The following is a 19,882-nucleotide window of genomic DNA, read 5'->3' as shown; positions in this document are numbered from 1 at the left end:
GAGATCATCCTCAGGTCACGGACTGCAAGGCCCATGGTCACCAGCATCCGCCCGCGGTCCCAGAGTGTGGGTATATCTCTCTTGAACAAGTCCGGTGGCTCAGGCAGGAGATTCCGCATCTCGAACACAACAGATTGGTCCTTCACCCGTGCACAGAGCAGGCCTGGGGGAAGAGGGGAGGTCCAAGCCTGCACACTCACACGCTATGAGACTTCCTCTTCTGGCTTTATAGGTGCTCAGCAGCCGGGCCGTAGGCAGGTGATCTAACAATGGGAAACCCGCCCTCCCTTGTGAGCCTGGGCTATTCCTAGGGAGAAATCTAGGTGTCAAGAAGGCCATCCCCTCAAGTTAGCAAGTGCAAGACTCCTTGTGCCTCAAGCAGTAGGCCTTCCCACACTTTGCACATCAAGCCACCAGCTTAACTTAGCTCAGAGCACAGAAAAATAGGCATGAGAACAGACTGCATCAGAAAGTAGCGTCTGCCGTAATCTCCGCCGCCTTAAGGGTTCTCATCCGGACAGAGATACTGCTATTGTGTATTTCTTGCTGATCCTTTCAAAAAAAAAGCAACCAATTCTTTGAAACCAAAGTGGTGGCATTTCCTCAACTACCAAATGTTTTCTAACTTGCTCAGACACATTTTCCTTGTTTATTGAAAGCAAATGTAGAATCAAAGCATTATTTCATTATTTACCAATGCATTTTATTTTACTCCAAGTTATTGGGGGAAAAAATTAAGAGCCAGAAATTGCTTTTCTCCATTGCTGAGCACAAAACTGAGAATTTTATTTCCACTGAGCGAGCGGAGCACAAAACTGAAAATTTTATTTCCACTGAGCGAGCGGAGCACAAAACTGAAAATTTTATTTCCACTGAGCGAGCGGTCGCACCTTCTTCACTATAAACACATCAATCACCTGAGTTGATTAAAAATTACTTTTTCTTTCCATTTTACACACGAGAAATTATTTTCTGATCATCTGTTTTAGCAAAAACATGCAAACATTTTCCAATTTCAGAAAAGGTGACCTTCAGTACCGCCCCTTCCTCCAAAGGGACGTCATTTCAGGTGACTCTCGACCAAGTCCTGCAAATCTGAGCTGGAGAACAAAATCCGTCTGGCTCCGTTTCGTGGTGGGTGTCAGACAGGACTCGGATTCTCAAGGACCATTTTTAGAAATTTTGATAACATCCCAGATTTCCAAAATGGGATTCTAAACAGTCCGACAAATGGAGTGACCCTTTACCAGCAAATTCTCGAGGTAGATCACCTTGCATTTCATCCAGAATAAATACAGAGGGTCTTGATCTTAATAGGTGGCAACTACGGCGTGATTAACAAGGCTGTGTTCGATGCTGGGTTTAGTGAAGCTGGACCCACACATGAGCTCTTCAGGTTGGTTCTGAAGGAAAGAGTCTGCAGTTCTCCTGGGGTGTATGAACAAGGTAAAAAAAATATATATATGTATATATATATATGCATTAATAATGCTAATAATAATAATAAGGGTTTACATTTATTGATTGAGGACCGTGCATCCAGCTGTACAAAATCCTTTACACACCTATTAACCCACGGACCCGATACAACAACATTACAAGGCAAGGACTCCTGTCTTCTCCAACTTAGCGATAAGGACAGCGGACACTCAGGAAAATCAAAGGGCTTGCCCCAGGTAAGTGACCGCCAAAGGCCATGTGGTTTGACTGCAGGGCTCTGTTGTTTCTACTTAACACGGTGTCCCTCCCAATGGCACAGCCAAACCAGAGAGAATGTCTCCTGAAGACCAGAAAGCCCTCATCTGAAGCCTCCCTTAGCAGGACTATCTACCCAAACCGAGTACACAGACCTTCTACTATTCCTTAGTTCTGAGAGCTGTCAAGAACCATTAACACCATTCTCGGTTCACACTAAACCTCAGAAATGTCTCCCGCACAAGATCATGTCCAGTATTTCCTCCCTTTCCTCCCATGGCTTGTGCACAGGTGCCTGGGGGACTCCTCCCCCACTGATTAGCTGTCTCAGGAGTGCGAAAGGACGTTCATGCCCTCCCAAGGACCCGGTCTCAGCCAAACCAACCCAGGGGAGGGAAAGCTCAGGGAGAAGCAGCGTGGGGCTCTCAGGAGCCTGCCGTGGGCTTAGCGACACATAAATGAAGGATCTCCAAGCACTTCGGAGGTTTTCAATATTTCACCTGAACCTGAACCAACAGGTAAATCACACCAAGGGGAAGGTGAGTCCTGAGAAAGAGTGAACTAACTACCTTCTGTGTCTAACCACTAAGAAGTAACGATAAAACCGTCACTGTCGCCACCATGAACAGTGATCTGTGCACACTTTTCACAAAGACGGCGCATCCCGTCTTCTCTCCTTATCTGGATGCTGACATTGGGAACGTCTCATAATTGGGTGGTAAGACGCGTTCATCGTGGTTCATCTAAAGCAACGAGCGGTTCTTTTGCTGTGCCACGTGTGTTCGCCGTTACCATGTTTCCCATCACTGATGGGTTAGCCCACGGCCGAAAAAAATTCTGTAGTGCTGACCTTTATGTAAAAGCACAAATGCAGAACAGCTAGAGACAGAAGGAAGTGCTGGGATTGAAGGGGCGAATCACGAGTTCCGATAAGAACTTCATCCATCTAAATTAAGCGGAGGTAATTTAGATACTCATCAACTTCAGAAAGGAAGAAAACCTCTTCCTGTTGCTCACGCAACATCACTCTCATAACATTAATAATCACTGGTGTCGCTGAGCTTGAAAAGACTTTGAACCATTTTGTTTGGCTTCCAAGCGGCAGCTGGCTGGTAAGGATACGGTGAGAAGCAACGGGTGTAAGAGACCACAGAAAATGCCACCGTGAACCTATGAAGCCTTTGAGAAAGTATCTCATGAAAACACTGGGAGCATATGCTGAAAACTTCCATTTTCTGCTGCTTTTTTTTTTTTTAAGATTTTATTTATTTATCAGAGAGAGAGAGGGGGAGAGAGCAAGCACAGGCAGACAGAATGGCAGGCAGAGGCAGAGGGAGAGCCCGATGTGGGACTCGATCCCAGGACGCTGGGATCATGACCTGAGCCGAAGGCAGCCGCTTAACCAACTAAGCCACCCAGGCGTCCCTTCTGCTGCTTTTTTAAAAGCTTTTCTTTTAGAAAGCAAGAAAGCCATTTGTTGTCTACAATATATGCGGATTCAGATTTTTTTTTTTAAGATTTTATTTATTTATTTGTGAAAGAGAGAGAGTGAGAGCGAGCACAGGCAGACAGAGTGGAAGGCAGAGTCAGAGGGAGAAGCAGGCTCCCTGCGGAGCAAGGAGCCCGATATGGGACTCGATCCCAGGACGCTGGGATCATGACCTGCAGATTCAGATTTTTAAAAGAGTTGAAAGCAAAGGCTCTAGGAAAAAGAGTGTGCAGTGGTGCACACATCGACACTGGTGGGGTGGTAAATTTCAGAAAGTATAAAGAGATATTTCTTTGTAAACACTCAAAAGGGATGAAAGTTTATCATCTTAAAATATTTCATCCGATCACGGATGCAGTTCCTTTGGGCCCGAGTTGCTGAACTGTTTACAGTACCTGAGCTGTAAATTAATGTCTGATCTACAACGTTTTTGCAAAGAAACTTGTAACTTGTTTGTGAAATATTTAAATAAAGGTTATCTGAGATTTTTAATGTGTGTATTTGGCCTTAGACTGTCTTCCGTACCATTTCAACACAGCGAGAGAGCCAAGGGACATTGTTTTAAAATGGCGCTCCGGTTGGCCTATAATGTTGAAAGACTGAGACTAAAACCAAGTGATAGCCTGACTGATGATTAACTCTGCCCCTTCTTCTTTCATAACAGTCAGAGCCCTCTGGTGTGAGAGAAACAGATAGATGATAGATAGATAGATAGATAGATAGATAGATAAATAGATAAATTAGATAATAGTAGATAGACGATAGATAATAGGTAGGTAGGAAGACACATAATAGGTAAATAGATGATAGATATAGATAGATGATACATTGATAAATGACAGATAATAGGTAGATAGGTAGGTATGTAGATAGATTGATAATAGGTAGATTGTAGATGACTGATAGATGATAGATAATAGGTAGGTAGGTAGACAGATACATACTAGGTAGAGAGATGATTGACATAGATAAATGATTGATAGATGACAGATAATAGATAGGTAGGTATGTAGATAGATTGATAATAGGTAGAGAGATGATAGATCGATAGATGATAGATAGATAATAGGTAGAGAGATGATGGATAAAGGACAGATGACAGAATGATAGATGAAAGATAGACAGAGAGCAAGATAACTTTAGGGAGGTCCTTAACAAAAGAGAGGAAGGGTGCTAATCATTAATAATGATCCAGATATTTTACATGTTTATGAACGTATATACATACTATACTATTCATAACATGTTATTTATATGAAATATAATTATGCATTACATAGGTCAGGTTTTTAATTCATGGAATATTGGAATAGCCAGTATTTCCAGTGCTAGGTGTCCCCTAGAAGGGGTGCATGTGACTCCCACACCGGCACTTTCTGCTCTACCCTAACCCCCGAGGTTGTATCCTCTCGCACACAGCACACGAACTTGACCCCGATAAGACGAGCCAATCTGACAGAACCGCGTCAGTGAAGCCAAGAAAACCAAATGTGCGCGTCAGTCTCTCGGAAACATTTCCTTCCTGACGGGGCCGTCTCCAGGAAATTGCCAGTTTGGGGAAATAAATAGGAAACTGATTCCTTGGTAGCCCATCATGGAGACGCTAATTTGCCACAAATAAGCATGAGAAACGTAACCTGACACTTCAAACCAAAAGCAAAGCAACTCAAGATGGGTCGGGACCTGCTGATCTCTCCACTCTCCAGAAAAGCCATTTTCTGTCCTTTTGTCAGCACAGCCTCAAAAAGACCCTCCCCTGCTCTTATACACACGACAAGGAATCCAGTGACGCTACCCAGGGCACACTCCAGAGATGACAACAAAACTTGCTTCTCACATGCGAATCCAAGCCAGGAGCACTGGTACCAGGACAGAAGCATTTTTAAAGGAAATTTGCCAGAACTCGACAACTCTCTCCGAAATAGAGCCTTACCCCTGCAAGGTGGATCCTGAAGACCCTGCCCAGCCCCCTCCCTGCACCCGCAGAAGAGTGAGCGGTGCTTTTCATGCTGTTTCTCTACAAGAGATATCCGGCGCCTGCAGAAAATTCCCAACTATCCTTCCCAGGATTTCTCCGCAAGAAAAGTGACTCCTTACAGTGGCTTGGCAACATGTCCTTAATGCTTCCCCTTCGCCAATACGGAACGATGTGCGATTTTAAAGCAAGGACCGCTTCTTTACCCTCTGCTTCCCTGTCTTCTCTTAGGTCAGAATTTTCTAAACTTTAATCCTATAAGAAGAGCTTCATGATTTCATGATGTTCCTCTAGCACCTCTGCAAATTCCACCCTCCCAATGCCTCTGTATTACCAATTACCACTACAGTTTTCAATGATAGAATTTCAAATTTAACATTTTTGCTGACGTGAATATATTTTCTAAGACAAATGTATTACTACCATGAACGAAAAGCCAGTGTCACTTGGGGTACACTTAAAGTAACAATCAAAATAAATACAAAGGAAAATGGCAGAATAGAGGGGTCCAGTCCCTATATGTCCCCCTACTCAACCCCACCTCCCCACTTCCCCACTACAGAAACACCAATTTTAACAAACACCCACAGATGAGAACATATTTGGGGGAGCCCAGAAACATACCTGAAATGTTACAATATTTCCGTGGAGCAAAAAAGCCAGAGGAGAGATGCATTGAAGTGGTAAAAAAAAAAAAAAAAGTGTCAGCTCACCCCACCTCCAATGCAGAATAGCTCAGGCCCCAGAGACATCTCCTGGTCCACAGCTTCCCCAGCTTTGCAGGACACTGCCCATGTGGGTCTTGTCCTGCCAAGAACATGGCGGGGGGGATGGGCACTACTGAATAGGCAGGCGACAGCTAGGAACAGAGAGAAGGGGGTGGTGGAGGGGAGAGCTTATAGCACCAATGGTCCTTAACAACGGGTCACAGATCCTGCTGCCTGGCATACGGTCTCCATCCTGCTGCCCGGCATACTGTCTCCATCCACAGCCCTGCTCGCAGAGGGAGAGCACTCCACAAATGAAAACTGGAGCTGATACGTTCTCCAGCAATCCCGCTTCTGGGTACTTACCCAAGGAAACTGCAATCAGGATCTTGGAGCGGTCCCTGGGCTCCAGCATTCACTGCAGACGACCCACAAGCAGCCATGGCACGGAAACAAGCTAGGTGTGCATCGAGGGGCGAGTGGATAAAAATCACACGCTGTATATGTGCAAAGGACTGCAGTTCCGACTTTTAAAAGAAGGAAGTCCTGCCATTTGTGGCCACAGGGTGGGACCCGGAGGGCGTTATACTCCATGCAACAAGCCAGACACAGAAAGACGAATAATATATGATCTCACTTACATATGGAATCTAAAATGGTCCAATTCATAGAGGCAGAGAGGAGAACGGTGGTTGCCAGGGACGAGGGGTGGGGGAAATGGGCAGATGTTGGTCGTTGGGAATCAAGTTTCAGATGTGCAGAAGATCCACTGCACAGAACAGTGCCTATCACTGACCGTACTGGGTTACATACCTAAAATTTGGGGAACTTATGTATAGCTTCTTACCACACAAATAAGAATCATACATAATAAAGGCGGCAGGACACTACTGTGGGAGGTGATGGGTATGTCCATGAGCACGATGGTGATGGTTTTGGGGTGTATCCTTATCCCCAAACTCGCATTACCTATGTACAGCTCTTCACATGGCACTCATGCCTCAACAAAATGGTTTTAAGAAATAATAAAATGAAATAAATACAATAAAAACCAAAAAAGGGATTACCTTTTAGCTAGACAGTGTGTCTACCTAAGGTCCGGGCAGGAGACCACCCTGTGTTAAAAGGAGAAGTGAACAAGGACGAGCAGGGACTCAGACTCAGTACGACCCAACAAAGACGCTGCACCTGTTGCAGAGAGGAACGAGGAGACATCGGTTCCGTGAGTCTCAGTGGGGTGAGACCACATCCTCATACTGTCCAGAATCACTTCGGTGCCCTTTGATAGAAACCAAACAAGCAAGGGAAGGTTGCAGATCCAGTAACTGAAGAAGACAGGTCCTTCCCCTTCTAGAATATTCTCTTTCTAGAATCTTCTCTGTCTAGAATCTTCTCTGTCTAGAATCCTTTCTACGCTCTATTGAGTGGAAGCACAGAACCACACAGGGTCACCTCATTGGGATGGTTTTGTTTCCTGTTTGTGTGTGTCTGTTGTTTTCTTTACCACTTGTATATGCCCGGAGGAAGGAGTCCACGGGAAGGGACTGGTTAGTGGAAGAGGCACATTCCCAGAGTGGGTTGAGATGTCCAGGGCCCAGGAGGGGACACCCGGTGGAGAGGCAGAAAGGACCAGAGTCACACAGGTGCAGGTCCTTATAGAGACAGGGAGGGTAGGACCTAGGTGACGATAGTCTCTATTGTCTCTGAAAAACAGAAGTTAAGGTCATCCTTTGAGACAGAAGGGATGAAACACTGGGTTTGGAGAGACTGGGGAGGTTTGGGCCGTCTGCAGAAGGCGAGGGGCTGTGGGAGGGGGTTGTCCTTCAGCAGCGGCATGCGGCCACTGGGGAGCCAAGCAGAGCAAGAGAAGGGCAGCTGAGACCAGCATCGGGTCCCAACGGTGCTGATGCAGGTGCAGCCTGGGAAAGGCGAGTTACAGGTTCTCCACGCGCCTGCGGTGACCGCTGCTGCTCTGCTTCCCGGGCACACGCAGCATCCTCACTGCCCCCCACCACCACCACACCGGTGGGCAGGGGCGCGTCCCTGAGTGGCCGAGGGAGGAGTGCGGAGACAGCTCAGCTGGAACCAAAGAGCCAGTATAAAAGTATCACGTGAGCTCACGTGAAACCACATAGTCCTGAAAGGGGTAAAGGGAATTACTTCGGTTACACAACTGATCTAGAAAGATCTTGAAAAAAAAAAAATGCTAAGGTTTAAAACAAGGGTTGTTCAGAACTGACATTTTAAAGGTTAATTGCTAGAGCCTTACACATGATTCAATAGTTTTGCTAATGGAACAATATTCAGTTAAGTTCAGCGTGTCAACCTTACACAGTTATATCAGCCATGACTATAAGTCAGTGAAATTTTTGTGTAAAGCAGCTGTTTAAAAGACCTTGGTCTTCACACAGAAGAAGTACGCTCCTCCTGCTTAAGTGTGGAGGGGGGTGGGGAGCCTCCGCTAAATAGTGTCAAACAACTTTTTTTTTTTTAAGATTTTATTTATTTATTTGAGAGAGAGAACATGAGCAGAGGGAGGGGCAGAGGGTGAGGGAGAAGCAGGCTCCCCCCGCAGGGCTCCATCCCAGGACCCCGGGCTCAAGACCTGAGCCGAAGGCCCACATTTAATGGACTAAGCCACGCAGGTGCCCCAAGAACTTTGCAATCAGGATTAAAAGGACTCAAGAACCCTGCCAGAAACACACACACCCTAAACCAAAACAAAACTGTAGATCCTAGTGCTGATTTGTGTTCTGTGTTGCTCACGGCCATAAACCGGGTCTGGCTACAAATTCAAGGTATGAGGATCCAGACTTCTAAGCGGAGTATGGGAATTCCTGTGTTGGGGGCAAGAGGCGAGAAGGCCTGAAACCCCACCCAGCCTTGGCTACTCATGAGCAAAGTCCCCCCGGAGCTTTATGTAAACACTTCATCAAGGGGTATTATTTTACCAACTACTTTGGGTTAAATTGGGCCTCCTCCCCCCAAAAAAGACATGTTGAAATCCTAACCCCTAGTACCTCAGAATGTAACTTACTTGGAAATGGGGTCTCTGCAGATACAAAAAGTCAAGGGGAGGTCATACTGGAGTCGGGTTGGTAAATCCAATAGGACTGGTGACCTTATAGGGACAGAGAGATACAGGGACTAAGCCACACGAAGACAGGCAGAAAGGGGTGAGATGCGTCTACAAGCTAGGGAACGCCAAGATTTGCCAGCAGCCCCCCGAGGCTAGGAGAGAGGCACGGAACAGATTTGTCCCTTGCAGCCCTCAGAAGGAACTAAGCCTGCTGGCCCCTTGATTTCAGACTCCTGGTCTCCGGAGCTGTGGGAATATAAATGTCTTGTTTGAAGCCACCCAGTTTGTTGTACTTTGTCATAGCTGCCCCAAGAAACGAAAGCCAAGGTCAATATATAGGGAGGAAAATTCTCAAGCAAGGCCCCAGTGGAAAAAAAATTCATACTTGAAGACGGAGTCAACAGGATTCTAGGCAATGGCCATAGATCTTTCTCAAGCTACTGGTTCTCAGCTAAGGGTGACCCCCACCCCACTCCTGGAGACACTGGGGAGTATCTTTGGTTGTCACACTGAGGTGGGGGGGATGCTACTGGCATCTAGTGGGTAGAAGTCAGAGAAGTCATTCAGCATCCTGCAATGCGTGGGCACGCTGAACCCCACAGCTCGAGGTCCCAACTCAGCAGCAGCCCCCTCCTTAAACACCCAAACCCATCCTCTGGACCCTGCCGCCGACCTCCCCTTGAGCAACCTCAAGGGCGGTTGGGGGGGTGGGTGATAGGAAAGGGGCTGAGGGGCTCCCAGGAGGCTGGCCGCATTTCGTAAGGCGGGGCTGGTGAAGCCGTGAGGACTTCACGAAAGGATACAGGATTTCTACACCACCCAGCACGTCTGTTACACTGAAATCAAGAGTTAAACACCCCCTGCCCCACTGCGCCGGGACCCCCACTCGACCGTCTGGGGGAAGGGGGGAACACAGCCGTCAGGGCTGCGGCCAGGCCTGCATCTGGGCAGCTGGGCTCGTGGTGGGTGGAGCCTCCCACCGCCCGTCCTCGGTTTCCCCTCCAGCGACCCGACCCCCTTCTCCCTACTAGGGGCTTGCGGGGCTCTGCTGGAGGACAGGCGGTGGCACAGGCCCGGGCTCGGCACCTCGCAGGCGCGCAGTAAAGGCGTCCGCCCCGGCCTAGACAAAACCAGCGCGACCTGCAATCGCGGACCTGGGAAAGGGTCAAGATCACCAACCGCTCCAGCGGCTCCCACTGCGCGACTGGTGCCCCTTTTCTCCGCCCCGTCTCGGGGAACTAGGGGAGCGGGGCGGGGCCTCCTGGGGGCGGGGCCTCCTGGGGTGGGGCCAGGCCGGACCAGAGGGGACGAGGCCTCGCTCGGAACGGAAACGCGAGAGCGCAGGCGCTTCCGGCGCGTGCGGCCAACTACGACTCCCACAACGCCCCGCGGTCCCGCGGCTGCCTCCGTCATCGCGAGAGGAGCCGCCGGGGGCGGTGCGTGTGCGCGGACAAACGGAAGTGTGGGTGACGGTTGAGCCTTCGCCGCCAAGCTGGGAACCGGGGAGATGGCCGAGACTGACCCTAAGACCGTGCAGGATCTCACCTCGGTGGTAAGGGACGCCCCGCCGGGCCCGAGGTCGCGGAGCCGCCGGGCCGAGGCGCCCTTCGGCAGCCGCGAAGCGCCGGGTCCCCGGAGGCCGGGTTTGCAGCGGCTCCGCCGGCGGAGGCCCCCCCAGGCCCAGCCTGCCCTCCCCCCCCAGCCCCACCCGCCTGACCCGAGCCGCCGCCCCCGCTCCCCGCACCCCCAGCGCCCCCCGCCCCCCTCAACACCCCGAGGCCTCCGCGGAAGACCCAGCGAACCGCGAACCGCTGCGGCCGCGGCGGGAGGGGGTCTCGCCAGCGGGTCGGGGCCATGGGGCGGGCGGGGGAACCGGAGCCCGGGGGCGGGGGAGGGGGTGGCGGACAGCGCCCGCAGAAGGCCTCCGAGCCGCCCAGGGCCCCCGCCCCGACCCCAGGCAGGTGTCCCAGGGTGAGCGCGACGGGGTCTGTCTTCCTGCTCCTCAGGTGCAGACTCTCCTGCAACAGATGCAAGATAAGTTCCAGACCATGTCCGACCAGATCATTGGGAGGAATATCCTTGTGTGCGTCGTCAGCCTCCGCGGGCCCTCGGCTCCTGGGGTCCAGCGCGCGGTGTTGATAAGTGCCTGGTCTGCAGGCCAGCGGCAGGCGGGCGGTTACCACATTTTTTACTTTTACTTTGTTCCGTGAGCTTGGATGGAGCCTTCCCCAGCGGCTCTGTGCCGAGAGCTGGGGATACCGCTGAGCTGGACGTCTGGCCTCCAGACCCTTCCAGTCTACCAACAGCAGCGGCTAGGGTGACCGCACTGGGAGCCGAGCCCCGCTCAGCCATCTCTCCCCCGGGCCTCAGCACGACCTGAGGAAGGGGCCGTCGTGTTGCCTTTGTTTAGCCATCGCAGACACGCCAGCTTAGAAAAGTGGAGCAGGAGACTAGGAGAAGGTCCCCGGGACTAGGAGAGGGCGGGGATGGCGTGTGAGCCGTGTCCCCGACTGGGTACTCAGAGCAGCCAGAATGTAACCCTCCTGGTAGGAAAACTAGTTGCACGGAGACAGTTGTGTTTCAGGCCGTAGTGTCCGGGCACCCCCCCCCCACCCCGGAAGGAAAGGATGAGAGATGGGCGGTGCTGGTGCGTGTGGCCTTTAACTTCATCACTTGATGACATGAGCAGTCGCATTGACGACCTGGAGAAAAATATTGCGGACCTCATGACACAGGCTGGGGTGGAAGAGCTGGAGGGTGAGAACAAGATCCCTGCCACACCAAAGAGTTGAAGGTGAGGGGAGCCACAGTCTTGGGGGGGTTGGGGGGGTGTCCACGGAACTTTGCTGTGGCCAGGCTTTCTCGTGATCCCTTCCCAGCCACGATCCCAGGAAGCGTCTCTCGTTTTCCGGGTTCTTGTTCATTAGCCCTGGATCTGGAGGAGTGAAGGTAACTGGTTAACATTTAGGTAATCAGTTACTTATTTCACTGAACCCAAATACTGAGAACTGTGTGTTGTTGGCCTGAGAGTTGTTACCACTGGCAGATTTTGGGGGGTGGTTCTTTTTTTGTAACCTAAGTCCCACATTGCCACCCTCAACTTCATAGATGCCTTGAATTCTAAGGGTTCTCTTGGAAACTCCCCTCCACCAGATAAATGCCAGGACAACGCCTGATGATGACGTGAGTGAGGGGGTTAGGCCACAGCAAGTCTTCATCCTCGAGTTCATTTACATTGCCACCACGGGGCGCCTGGGTGGCTCAGTCAGTTAAGTGTCTTCCTTCTGCTCAGGTCCTGGGATCTCAGCGTCGGGTAGGGCTCCGCCTGCTTCTCCCTCCCCTCTGCCTCTGCCCTTCCCTTTCCCTCTTAAATAAATAAAATTTTTAAAGTTAACTAATGAGTTAGTTACCACTACGTAGTTCCAGATATCTGAGGAAAGATGGATAACCCAATAGCCTTGTAGCAAGACAGCAAGGTGCAGGGGGCTGCCTCAGTCTCCCCATGGTGGGTTTCTTGCTTATAATAAGACTTTTTAGGATATGTTGGTTACCTCACTGCAACCTAAAAATCATTTTGAAACTTCCCTTTCCCTCACCCCATATTTAGCATTTCAGTTCCCGATAAAATTAAAGTTTACTGAAAATTCTTGGGTAACTAGACTACCAAGCAGAATATACGGTAAAAGGCACCGAATTCCATGTTTAAATGTTCTGGACATGTCCTGGCTGGACCAAATTAGAAGTAGCTGTGATATACAGGTCGCTTTGAAGTACCAGGAAGAGAGAGACTGGGGAGCTAAAAGCCTTCGGAATTGGCTGTCATTTTAATAAGAGAGCGGATTGACTTCGCTGTGTGAGTAAATCACACGCTTGTTCCGTGTGCGCTGTCCTCGTTATTCCTCTAGAGCGATGATTTGGAAAGTGTCCTGCCCGCCGTCGAAGCTTCTCTGGGTCTCGTGCTACACGGCGGTCAACACATCCCATCCAGTGAGGGAGCACATCCGTTGGAGGACCGCAGGATGGAGATTTTGCGAGTGACAGGGCTGATCCAGAGGAAGAAGAGCTGGGAACAGATTCATACGTTTTTAAATAAAGATTTCCAATGAAGTCTGTTGCAGTATCTTTGCTGGGGCTTCGCTCAAGGAAAGGACGTCTAGCTCAGTAGAGGCTTCGAGAGCACTAGTACCGTTTGACAGTGCTACGTGTCCGTGTGCTCTGTCCTTGTAGGAGCATAACATGTTGATGGTTTTTCTTTTCCAGCAGGCGGCTAATTCCCCCTGAAGTCCGGAACAGCATTTTCACAAGCCGAGAGAAGACCGAACGGCTTTTTGAAGGAACTGCTGTGTGTAGACAGGTTTTCTCCCCTGAAGTGTGTGTTCTTCTTCCCACGTGCTGTATAGTCAAGTCTGTAGCGCGATCCTACCCCCAGTGTCTTGAACTTGGTAACTCCACATCTTGGACCTTGGTCAGTCGTGCTGTTAAATATTAAACACTAAAATTTTGGCGGTTCCTACATAAAATTGTCAAGTTTTTTAGTGTATTTTTGGGAAGTCGTTGTTTTCTATTGTTCCTTTTGTAGTAGTTGTTGCTTGATGAACTGTTGCTGTGTAGGTTTTTATTAGACATCTGGTAGACCTTCCAGTTGTAAGTAGTTAGGTTCGGTGAAGGGGGGCATGCAGCATGTTGAGGGCTCTAATGCTCAGCACAGAATGTTGAGCCGGCACCAGATGGCGTGTTGGTGATCCTGTTCACATGGTTAAAAAGCCTCTAAAAATTGTTGATTCGGAAATGTCTGGCACTACCCGCTTGCCGAAACTCAACACTGACCCTCAGCGTCCCATGTTCAGTCTCTGAGGCCAGAGGCTGGCACTGACAAGTGACCACTGCCACTTCTGTGTGCGAGAATTGTTCCCTTTGCAAAGTGACACAACCGCCCGATGTTGCGAGGCGCTCATTAGGTCGAGTTGTGCACAGGATTGCCGTACTTGCATAGGCCCCTGTGCCGTCTCTGGTCGTCACCACAGAAGATGCGGCAGCGCTGCACAGCCCCGTTCACCGTCCTGCCTGGGAGCTGCTGCTCGGGAAAAGGAGCAGAGCAGGAAGACAGGCCACGGCAGTCCCTGCCGGTCGCTTGGCTAGAAAATGACGAATGATTTGTAACTGGCTCCAGTTCTTAAGACTTCTTTCTTTCAACTCTTTCTTACCTAAATTCTTAGAGAATTGTGGTTTTATTGTTGATTATAGAAGGTAGGGATAATAATACTCTTTTGTCACTCAAAAAAGCGGTGCCCGGAGGGCCAGGCCGGAAGCCCGGGACTGACTGTGCGGGAGACCCGTGCTATTGCCGCGGTGATGGGACCTTGTCCAGGAAAATGAGAAAAGTGGAGGGAGGGGACGGCGCTTCTTGGAAGGGAGCGCTGAAGGAGCGGACGCAGTGTGAGGTTTTTGAACTTTCCTATACCCCCAGTCGTGTTTGTATTGCACGTATGTGATGTGATGATGGAATCACGTGTCCTGCTTAGAGATGACGTAGGTGACACAAGCGCATGAGTTTCTCCTGAGTTCCGAGGATTGAGCTCGAACTGCCCCGCTGCAGAAACTTCTCTGTTGGGCCAGTAGGTGGCGCTGCGAGGCGCCGCCCCGCACAGGAGCCCCGCATGCGGGAGACTGGAGCCCAGGACCTGGCCACTTGCAGTCGGGGTGTAGGTAGGAGTTGTCTTACGTAAAGGAAAGATTTCAGAGGCAAGCGGCTCCCCAACCGGAAATATCTGCCGTGAATAAAGGTGCCTGAAATCCTGCAGTTGATGCTTCCTTTGTGTCCACGATGATTTGCTTGGTTTTCCACGTTTTCGGGATTAAAATGGACGCCCCGTTTCAGATCATGGGCTCAAGCCTCCGGAAGGCTTAGGTGCACAGAGCCGAAGGCCGCGGGGTTTGGGTGGGCTGTGCTGTGGGAGAGGGGAGCCGGGGAGCCCCAGAGCCGGGGGCAGACGGCCCTCTGAGGAGAGCTGGGCTCTTCCCGGCCCAGGAGGCAGGCCTGTCCCGAGAACCTTCCTCCCGACGCCTGGCCTTGGAGAAACACTAGCAAGGAAGGGTTTATGGTCGCTTGGGTTTAGCAGACTTGCCTCCCGCTAGATTCACTTCATGAAAATTCACAGTGCGAATTAGCCCGTTAAAGGCTCTGAGGTCCCGGAGCAGCCTAATGTGATACAACTTTCTCACCTGCCAGTTTCCAAGTGATTTGACCAACGATCTTTTTTTTTATACTTAGCACCTAGTTAACATTTCATTGAACTAACGTGCTGTAAAATACACAGAGGGAGATAGTGGTTAAAGTAATCCAATAAATAGCTTTGGATCCAGGTTATAACTCCGTGCCTTCCCAAGTACTCACTTGACCTGTTCGCCAGGCCTCTGGGCAAAGCCTTATTTAGCACTGTGCCCTGGCGAGGCCTTCACGTGAGCAGGGAAGGACGACTTTCCTCAAGGAGGAAGCGAGAGCCTCGGCTGCCCGCTCATTCCCACCACCCCGCGCACCCCCTGAGCAGGTGCTCGCTGCCACAGCCCCCTGGCCTGTCTCTGCCTTCCGGCTGCAGCCCAGGTCACCCCTGGGGCCACCGGACCCTCTGCGGCTGAGGACCTCCCCCCTTGGAGGCTTGGAGCCATGGCGAGTGTTGACCCCTAGCAGTTCTGGACACGGTCTGCGCAGGGAAGTGTGTTCCTCTCTTACTCTCCAACTGGTTTGTGTCCACCCAAAGGCCACGAAGATCTCCTTAGGACTGCGGGATATAATGAGCACGGAGGGGACTTGCGCAAAGCAAAACGCCTCAGTTCAACTGAATGCCCTCCCCTCCCAAACCTGGAGGCCCCATCAGCTTCCTGGACCTGTAGTTAGGCCGGCTTTCCATCAAGCCACAGGATTTGGAAACACTTTAATCTCATTTATCAGTTTTTCATTTTCTGCTGTTTCTAGTAAAGTGCAGTCATGTGTGACCTTACCAGAATCAACATCCTGTATTTCAGGGAAAGGTTAACTTGTGAGTTGTTGGGATCCTAACTGCACTTGAAACATTGCTGCTAAGGGATGAGTCCTCCCAACAATCCGTGTAAAATGAACTTTTTTTAACATCCTGTTTGTACGTTGAAGGTTCCCCCTAAGGATAATTGTTTCTTTTTTCTTTTTTTAATTTGGTAGCTCATATATTTTAATCAGTTTAAGTAGAGGAATTGGCACCATCTGTTGTCAGATCTAACCCTGAAAATTAACTGGCAACAGTGGACAGTCTAGCACCTTCCGGAAGTGTTTATTACAAACCAGTGCTCTGCGCTGAGCTTTTCATTTACATTGTCTTAATCCTCAAGACAACTCTGAGTTAATGTTGTAATTTGATCAGTGTCTGTTTAAACAGAAGAACCCATGGATGAGTGGCACTGAGGTCGCACAGCTGACAGCAGTGACCCTCTAACCCCCACACTCCCCCCCGCCCCCCCGCAGCTGTCCCAGGGGTGGAGCCCGAGCACCCAGCTGGGTTCCTCTGCCTCCAGATACACACGTCCCTGCACTCTGGGCCTTGCCAACCCACGACCTCCACAGATTTTGAAACTCAGTTTTCAAAAGGCTGATTTTGTGTTTTCAATCAAACATCACCTAAATTAAATAATAAACATGCTTGACGTGAGTTTTTATTCGGGATTAAAACCACGCAGGGTTTGGAGAGAACCCGGACTACCATCTTTTTCTGTGTTCTCCTGGGCAGGTCGTTTGAGAACAACTCAGAAACAAGTGCAGGTGAGTGTCGCCAGTGTTTGCCTTGGCAGAACCCCCGGGAACGCCACCTCCTGGTCCTTATATTCTCTCCTTGCTCACACCTCCTCCCTTCTCCCGCACAGAAATTCTCGCTGAGACCCCCATGGGGGGAGGAAAGAGCCCCTCCCACGATGACCCGTTTTCTTACCGTCTTACCAGGTCACTTGGTTTAAAAAAAACACAGACGAGTACCGAAGTCTTAAAAAGGTACCCATGCCATCATCACCTGGAATCTTCGTCCACCAGTAATGATGGTAAGTGTCTGCCTTTATACAGCCTCTTTAAAACTCCTTTTCAGCGAATGGAGATTGGGGGCGGGGGGCTGGGGGTCACTGCCCAGAAACAAAAACCAGAGCAACTATGATTGAACTCGGCCCCACAAATGGCTTTGGAAAGAGGAAGGGAGATTGTTTCTACAAGTCAGGTTGACCCTTGGAAGAGAATCGGTTCTTTTCATACACTGAGGCTTTCACCAAGAGAGGTGCCTGGGATTCGTGTGATCTCTAACAGAGAACATCTGTTTCCGTGGGTGCCTGGCCACTCTGGTGGAATGTCACACTGCGAGGCTCTCTCCTTGAGCAAGGCCAGACCACATACGTGAATGTCCCATGGCTGCACCCCCGCTTCCTGGTGGTGATCTTTATGGCATGTTTATAGTTTCCTACTTTGTGGATACGTTTGCCCCGATAATTGATATTGCACAGCAGCAAAACGTCTGTCTTCTGAAGAGGAGCGCTATCATTACCCAGTAATTAAGAATAGCCCGCGTTCAGGGTCAAGTGTTTAGAAGCACTTTGCTGCCTAGAACAGAAAGCACAGCCTCCTAAGCCGTCAGGGCTGGTATGGCTTCGTGAGGCACCAAGTCCGCAGGAAGGGCAGCTCTGGGGAGCGTGAGTGCCACCCCTCCGCCAGACCATCCACGACCCAGATTTGTACCATCCCCGTACGTCCCACGGAAAGAGAACACCTTTCTCCGTGTCTTTAAGATGGAAAACATGTTTTCCGCAAAGGTGTTCCTCCCTCACGGCGCATCCCTAAATGCCTGTGTCTGAAACCATCTTTGGCACAGCAGCAGGCCCCGCGTGCTGGGCTGAACTCCGTGATTCTTGTCTGTCCTTTCTCATGACTTGGGGATTGGGGCCACGACCAGCATCTGGTGGGCGGGGAACAGGATGGAGCTCGCAGCCTCCAGTGCATAGGCCGGTCCCCACCACCGAGCCTCAGCCAGCCCCCTGGGTCTACAGTGGCAAGGTGGAGAAACCCAAGCTTGACCCATTCATGTCCGACTTGTGGCCTGGACGAGGGGAGGAGGGGAGGAGGTAAAGATCAAAGCCAGGATTCGACCAGAAAGCCAAGGGTGGCCCTCGGGTGGACGGCCCCTCGTGTGTCACCAACCTCTCAGATGCAGCTTCCAGATTATGAGCTGTACCACTAAGGTCGGTTAACTGGGTACTTGGTTTGCTCTCAACCTTGCTGCGCTGTGCAGGGAAGTCCCCTGGGCAGCATTTCAAAACCGTATGACCAGGCAGCACCCAGACCCACGCGGCCCCAGTCCCTGCAGGTAGCCCCGGCCAGCAGGCTTGGTGCTCCGCTCCCCTGTGCACCACGGTCGAGGGCTGCATTCCAGAAGATCTGTCTAGTGCTGCTCATCGGGTAAGGTCATTCCCCAAGCAAACCAGATGGGATTCTGCCAAGCGCCTTCCTGCCCACCTGCCAGGCCGACCTGGCAAGCCGAGGCTGGTGCAAGTTACGAGGCATTCGGTTCCATTCACTTTTGCTCCAGTGCCATCAGAAAGATGTCCGGACAGCTGATGTCTTGCTTCCAAATTCAACTTCAGGCTTAGGTCACTGCCCTGCCCACAGCATCCGGGCTCCTCAGACACCACCTCGAGGGGATCCTCAGAGGTTGTTGACGTTATCAAAGGTTTTCCAGAGGGAGCTTTTCTCCTTCTCAACAGCCCTCAAATAATCCATTCCTAAACCATGCCTTTCCATTACCTCTTACCTCTGACAGGTCTTTAGAAATTGAAATCAAAACCCAGTGAGTATTACCAGAAAGAAAATTGAACTATCAAATACCTTAAAATTAAAGGCATGCAATGCAGAAGAAACCCCAGTTAATTGAGATGGGCTGTGGATAATCATCAAAAGAGCCATTCCTGGTGATACATTATGGTTGTTCCTTCGAATGATCCCCTCTCGCAGAAATAACTAGAAGGCCACCTGCCTGATCCTGCGGCAGAATCTATCGAGAGCAAGGTTGGGCCCCAGTTCTTCAGGCAGCAGGAGCGAGGGACTGGCCTGGCACACACATCATAAAGCTAGAAGTACTGTAAGATCATATCTGACAGAGAAAGCAGTCTCTGGGGTGCACCCGACTCAGATGTTCCTCATTCTGAATCCAGGCTCACTGTGCCTATAGCGAGAATCTTGGGAGACCGGCTCTTCTGAAGCCAGCCGTCAAAATCAAGCCATCTTGCTAGCGGCCTTAAGAAAAAAAGGTTAGGGTGGCCACAGTGTGTACTGGGGGCCAGACCTCCTACCAGGACCCCTTTTCCGAAAGGTTAGTCACACAACACATACATTTTGCTGGCGTCATCACAGGGAAATGTAGTCAGGGTCAATTTCAGTTCCCCAAGGCAGACAAGACTTAACGAGGATCTGTCACCCAACTTGGTCTTCCCAGCCACAAAGGGCAGACACTGTGGGACCTTCCTCATGCAGCTGAGCCACTGACTGAGAAAATGTTCCTCACCACGAACCCTGCCAGAAATTTCTCCGGTTTATTCAAGCTTATCTGTGTTCCGGAACAATTTGGGGGAAAGAAAATTGACTAGCAATGCTCTAACAAATTCCTGTTCGGTAAGTTCGTGGCTAAAGGATCTCTTTTGTACTAAGGGACGTAATAAACTGGGCAAACACTCGGAAACTAACCTGATGGCGTAGCTTACCTGCTCGGTGACATACCGAACACCATTGCGGTGTGAAGCATTTTTCTTCCTTGGGAACTAACAACTGCTTGGGATTTTATCACTGCCTCAGAGGACCCTGTACTGGGTTGGTTCTTCAGAAAGATTTGTAATGGCATCTGCTTTGGTCATGAAAGCGTTAACAATATTCATTCTTCTGC

At 50.3% G+C, this 19,882-nt stretch overlaps 1 protein-coding gene and 1 long non-coding RNA gene across 7 annotated transcripts; one reads left to right on the top strand and one right to left on the bottom strand.

Annotated features, from left to right (window-relative positions):
* Positions 1-752: 752 nt before the first annotated feature.
* On the bottom strand, positions 753-10,170 carry LOC309853670. Of its 3 annotated transcripts, XR_014305867.1 has the most exons (4): positions 10,100-10,170; positions 8,904-8,987; positions 6,233-8,003; positions 753-1,428 (listed from the first exon to the last, which is right to left on the bottom strand). It is a non-coding gene; the product is annotated as an uncharacterized lncRNA (long non-coding RNA). The 3 variants fall into 3 exon arrangements; XR_014305868.1 differs by having other exon boundaries at positions 8,904-10,159; XR_014305869.1 differs by having other exon boundaries at positions 6,233-7,569; positions 8,904-10,159.
* Positions 10,171-10,250: 80 nt separating this feature from the next.
* HSBP1 (heat shock factor binding protein 1) lies at positions 10,251-13,465 on the top strand. Of its 4 annotated transcripts, XM_082712025.1 has the most exons (5): positions 10,349-10,497; positions 10,952-11,018; positions 11,619-11,739; positions 12,099-12,128; positions 12,851-13,049. In XM_082712025.1, exons 1-3 carry the CDS (start codon positions 10,453-10,455, stop codon positions 11,735-11,737), a joined length of 231 nt encoding a protein of 76 aa, XP_082568151.1. In that variant the 5' UTR covers positions 10,349-10,452; the 3' UTR covers positions 11,738-11,739; positions 12,099-12,128; positions 12,851-13,049. The 4 variants fall into 4 exon arrangements, with proteins under 4 accessions (XP_082568148.1, XP_082568149.1, XP_082568150.1 ...); XM_082712022.1 differs by lacking the exons at positions 12,099-12,128; positions 12,851-13,049 and adding an exon at positions 13,206-13,465 and having other exon boundaries at positions 10,251-10,497; XM_082712023.1 differs by lacking the exons at positions 12,099-12,128; positions 12,851-13,049 and adding an exon at positions 13,209-13,465 and having other exon boundaries at positions 10,322-10,497.
* Positions 13,466-19,882: the final 6,417 nt, after the last annotated feature.

Source organism: Mustela nivalis (assembly GCF_964662115.1).
Source record: "Mustela nivalis genome assembly, chromosome: 18".
Classification (NCBI taxonomy): domain Eukaryota; kingdom Metazoa; phylum Chordata; class Mammalia; order Carnivora; family Mustelidae; genus Mustela; species Mustela nivalis.
The sequence above is the reverse complement of the archived record's forward strand: the minus strand, read 5'-3'. Positions and strand labels throughout refer to the sequence as shown.

Excerpts from the sequence above, each read along its gene's own strand:
- HSBP1 (XM_082712022.1), top strand. The coding sequence starts at position 10,453 with ATGGCCGAGACTGACCCTAAGACCGTGCAGGATCTCACCTCGGTG. Across the intron at positions 10,498-10,951 it reads TGCAGGATCTCACCTCGGTG|GTGCAGACTCTCCTGCAACA; the intron begins GTAAGGGACGCC and ends CCTGCTCCTCAG. Across the intron at positions 11,019-11,618 it reads CGACCAGATCATTGGGAGGA|TTGATGACATGAGCAGTCGC; the intron begins ATATCCTTGTGT and ends TAACTTCATCAC.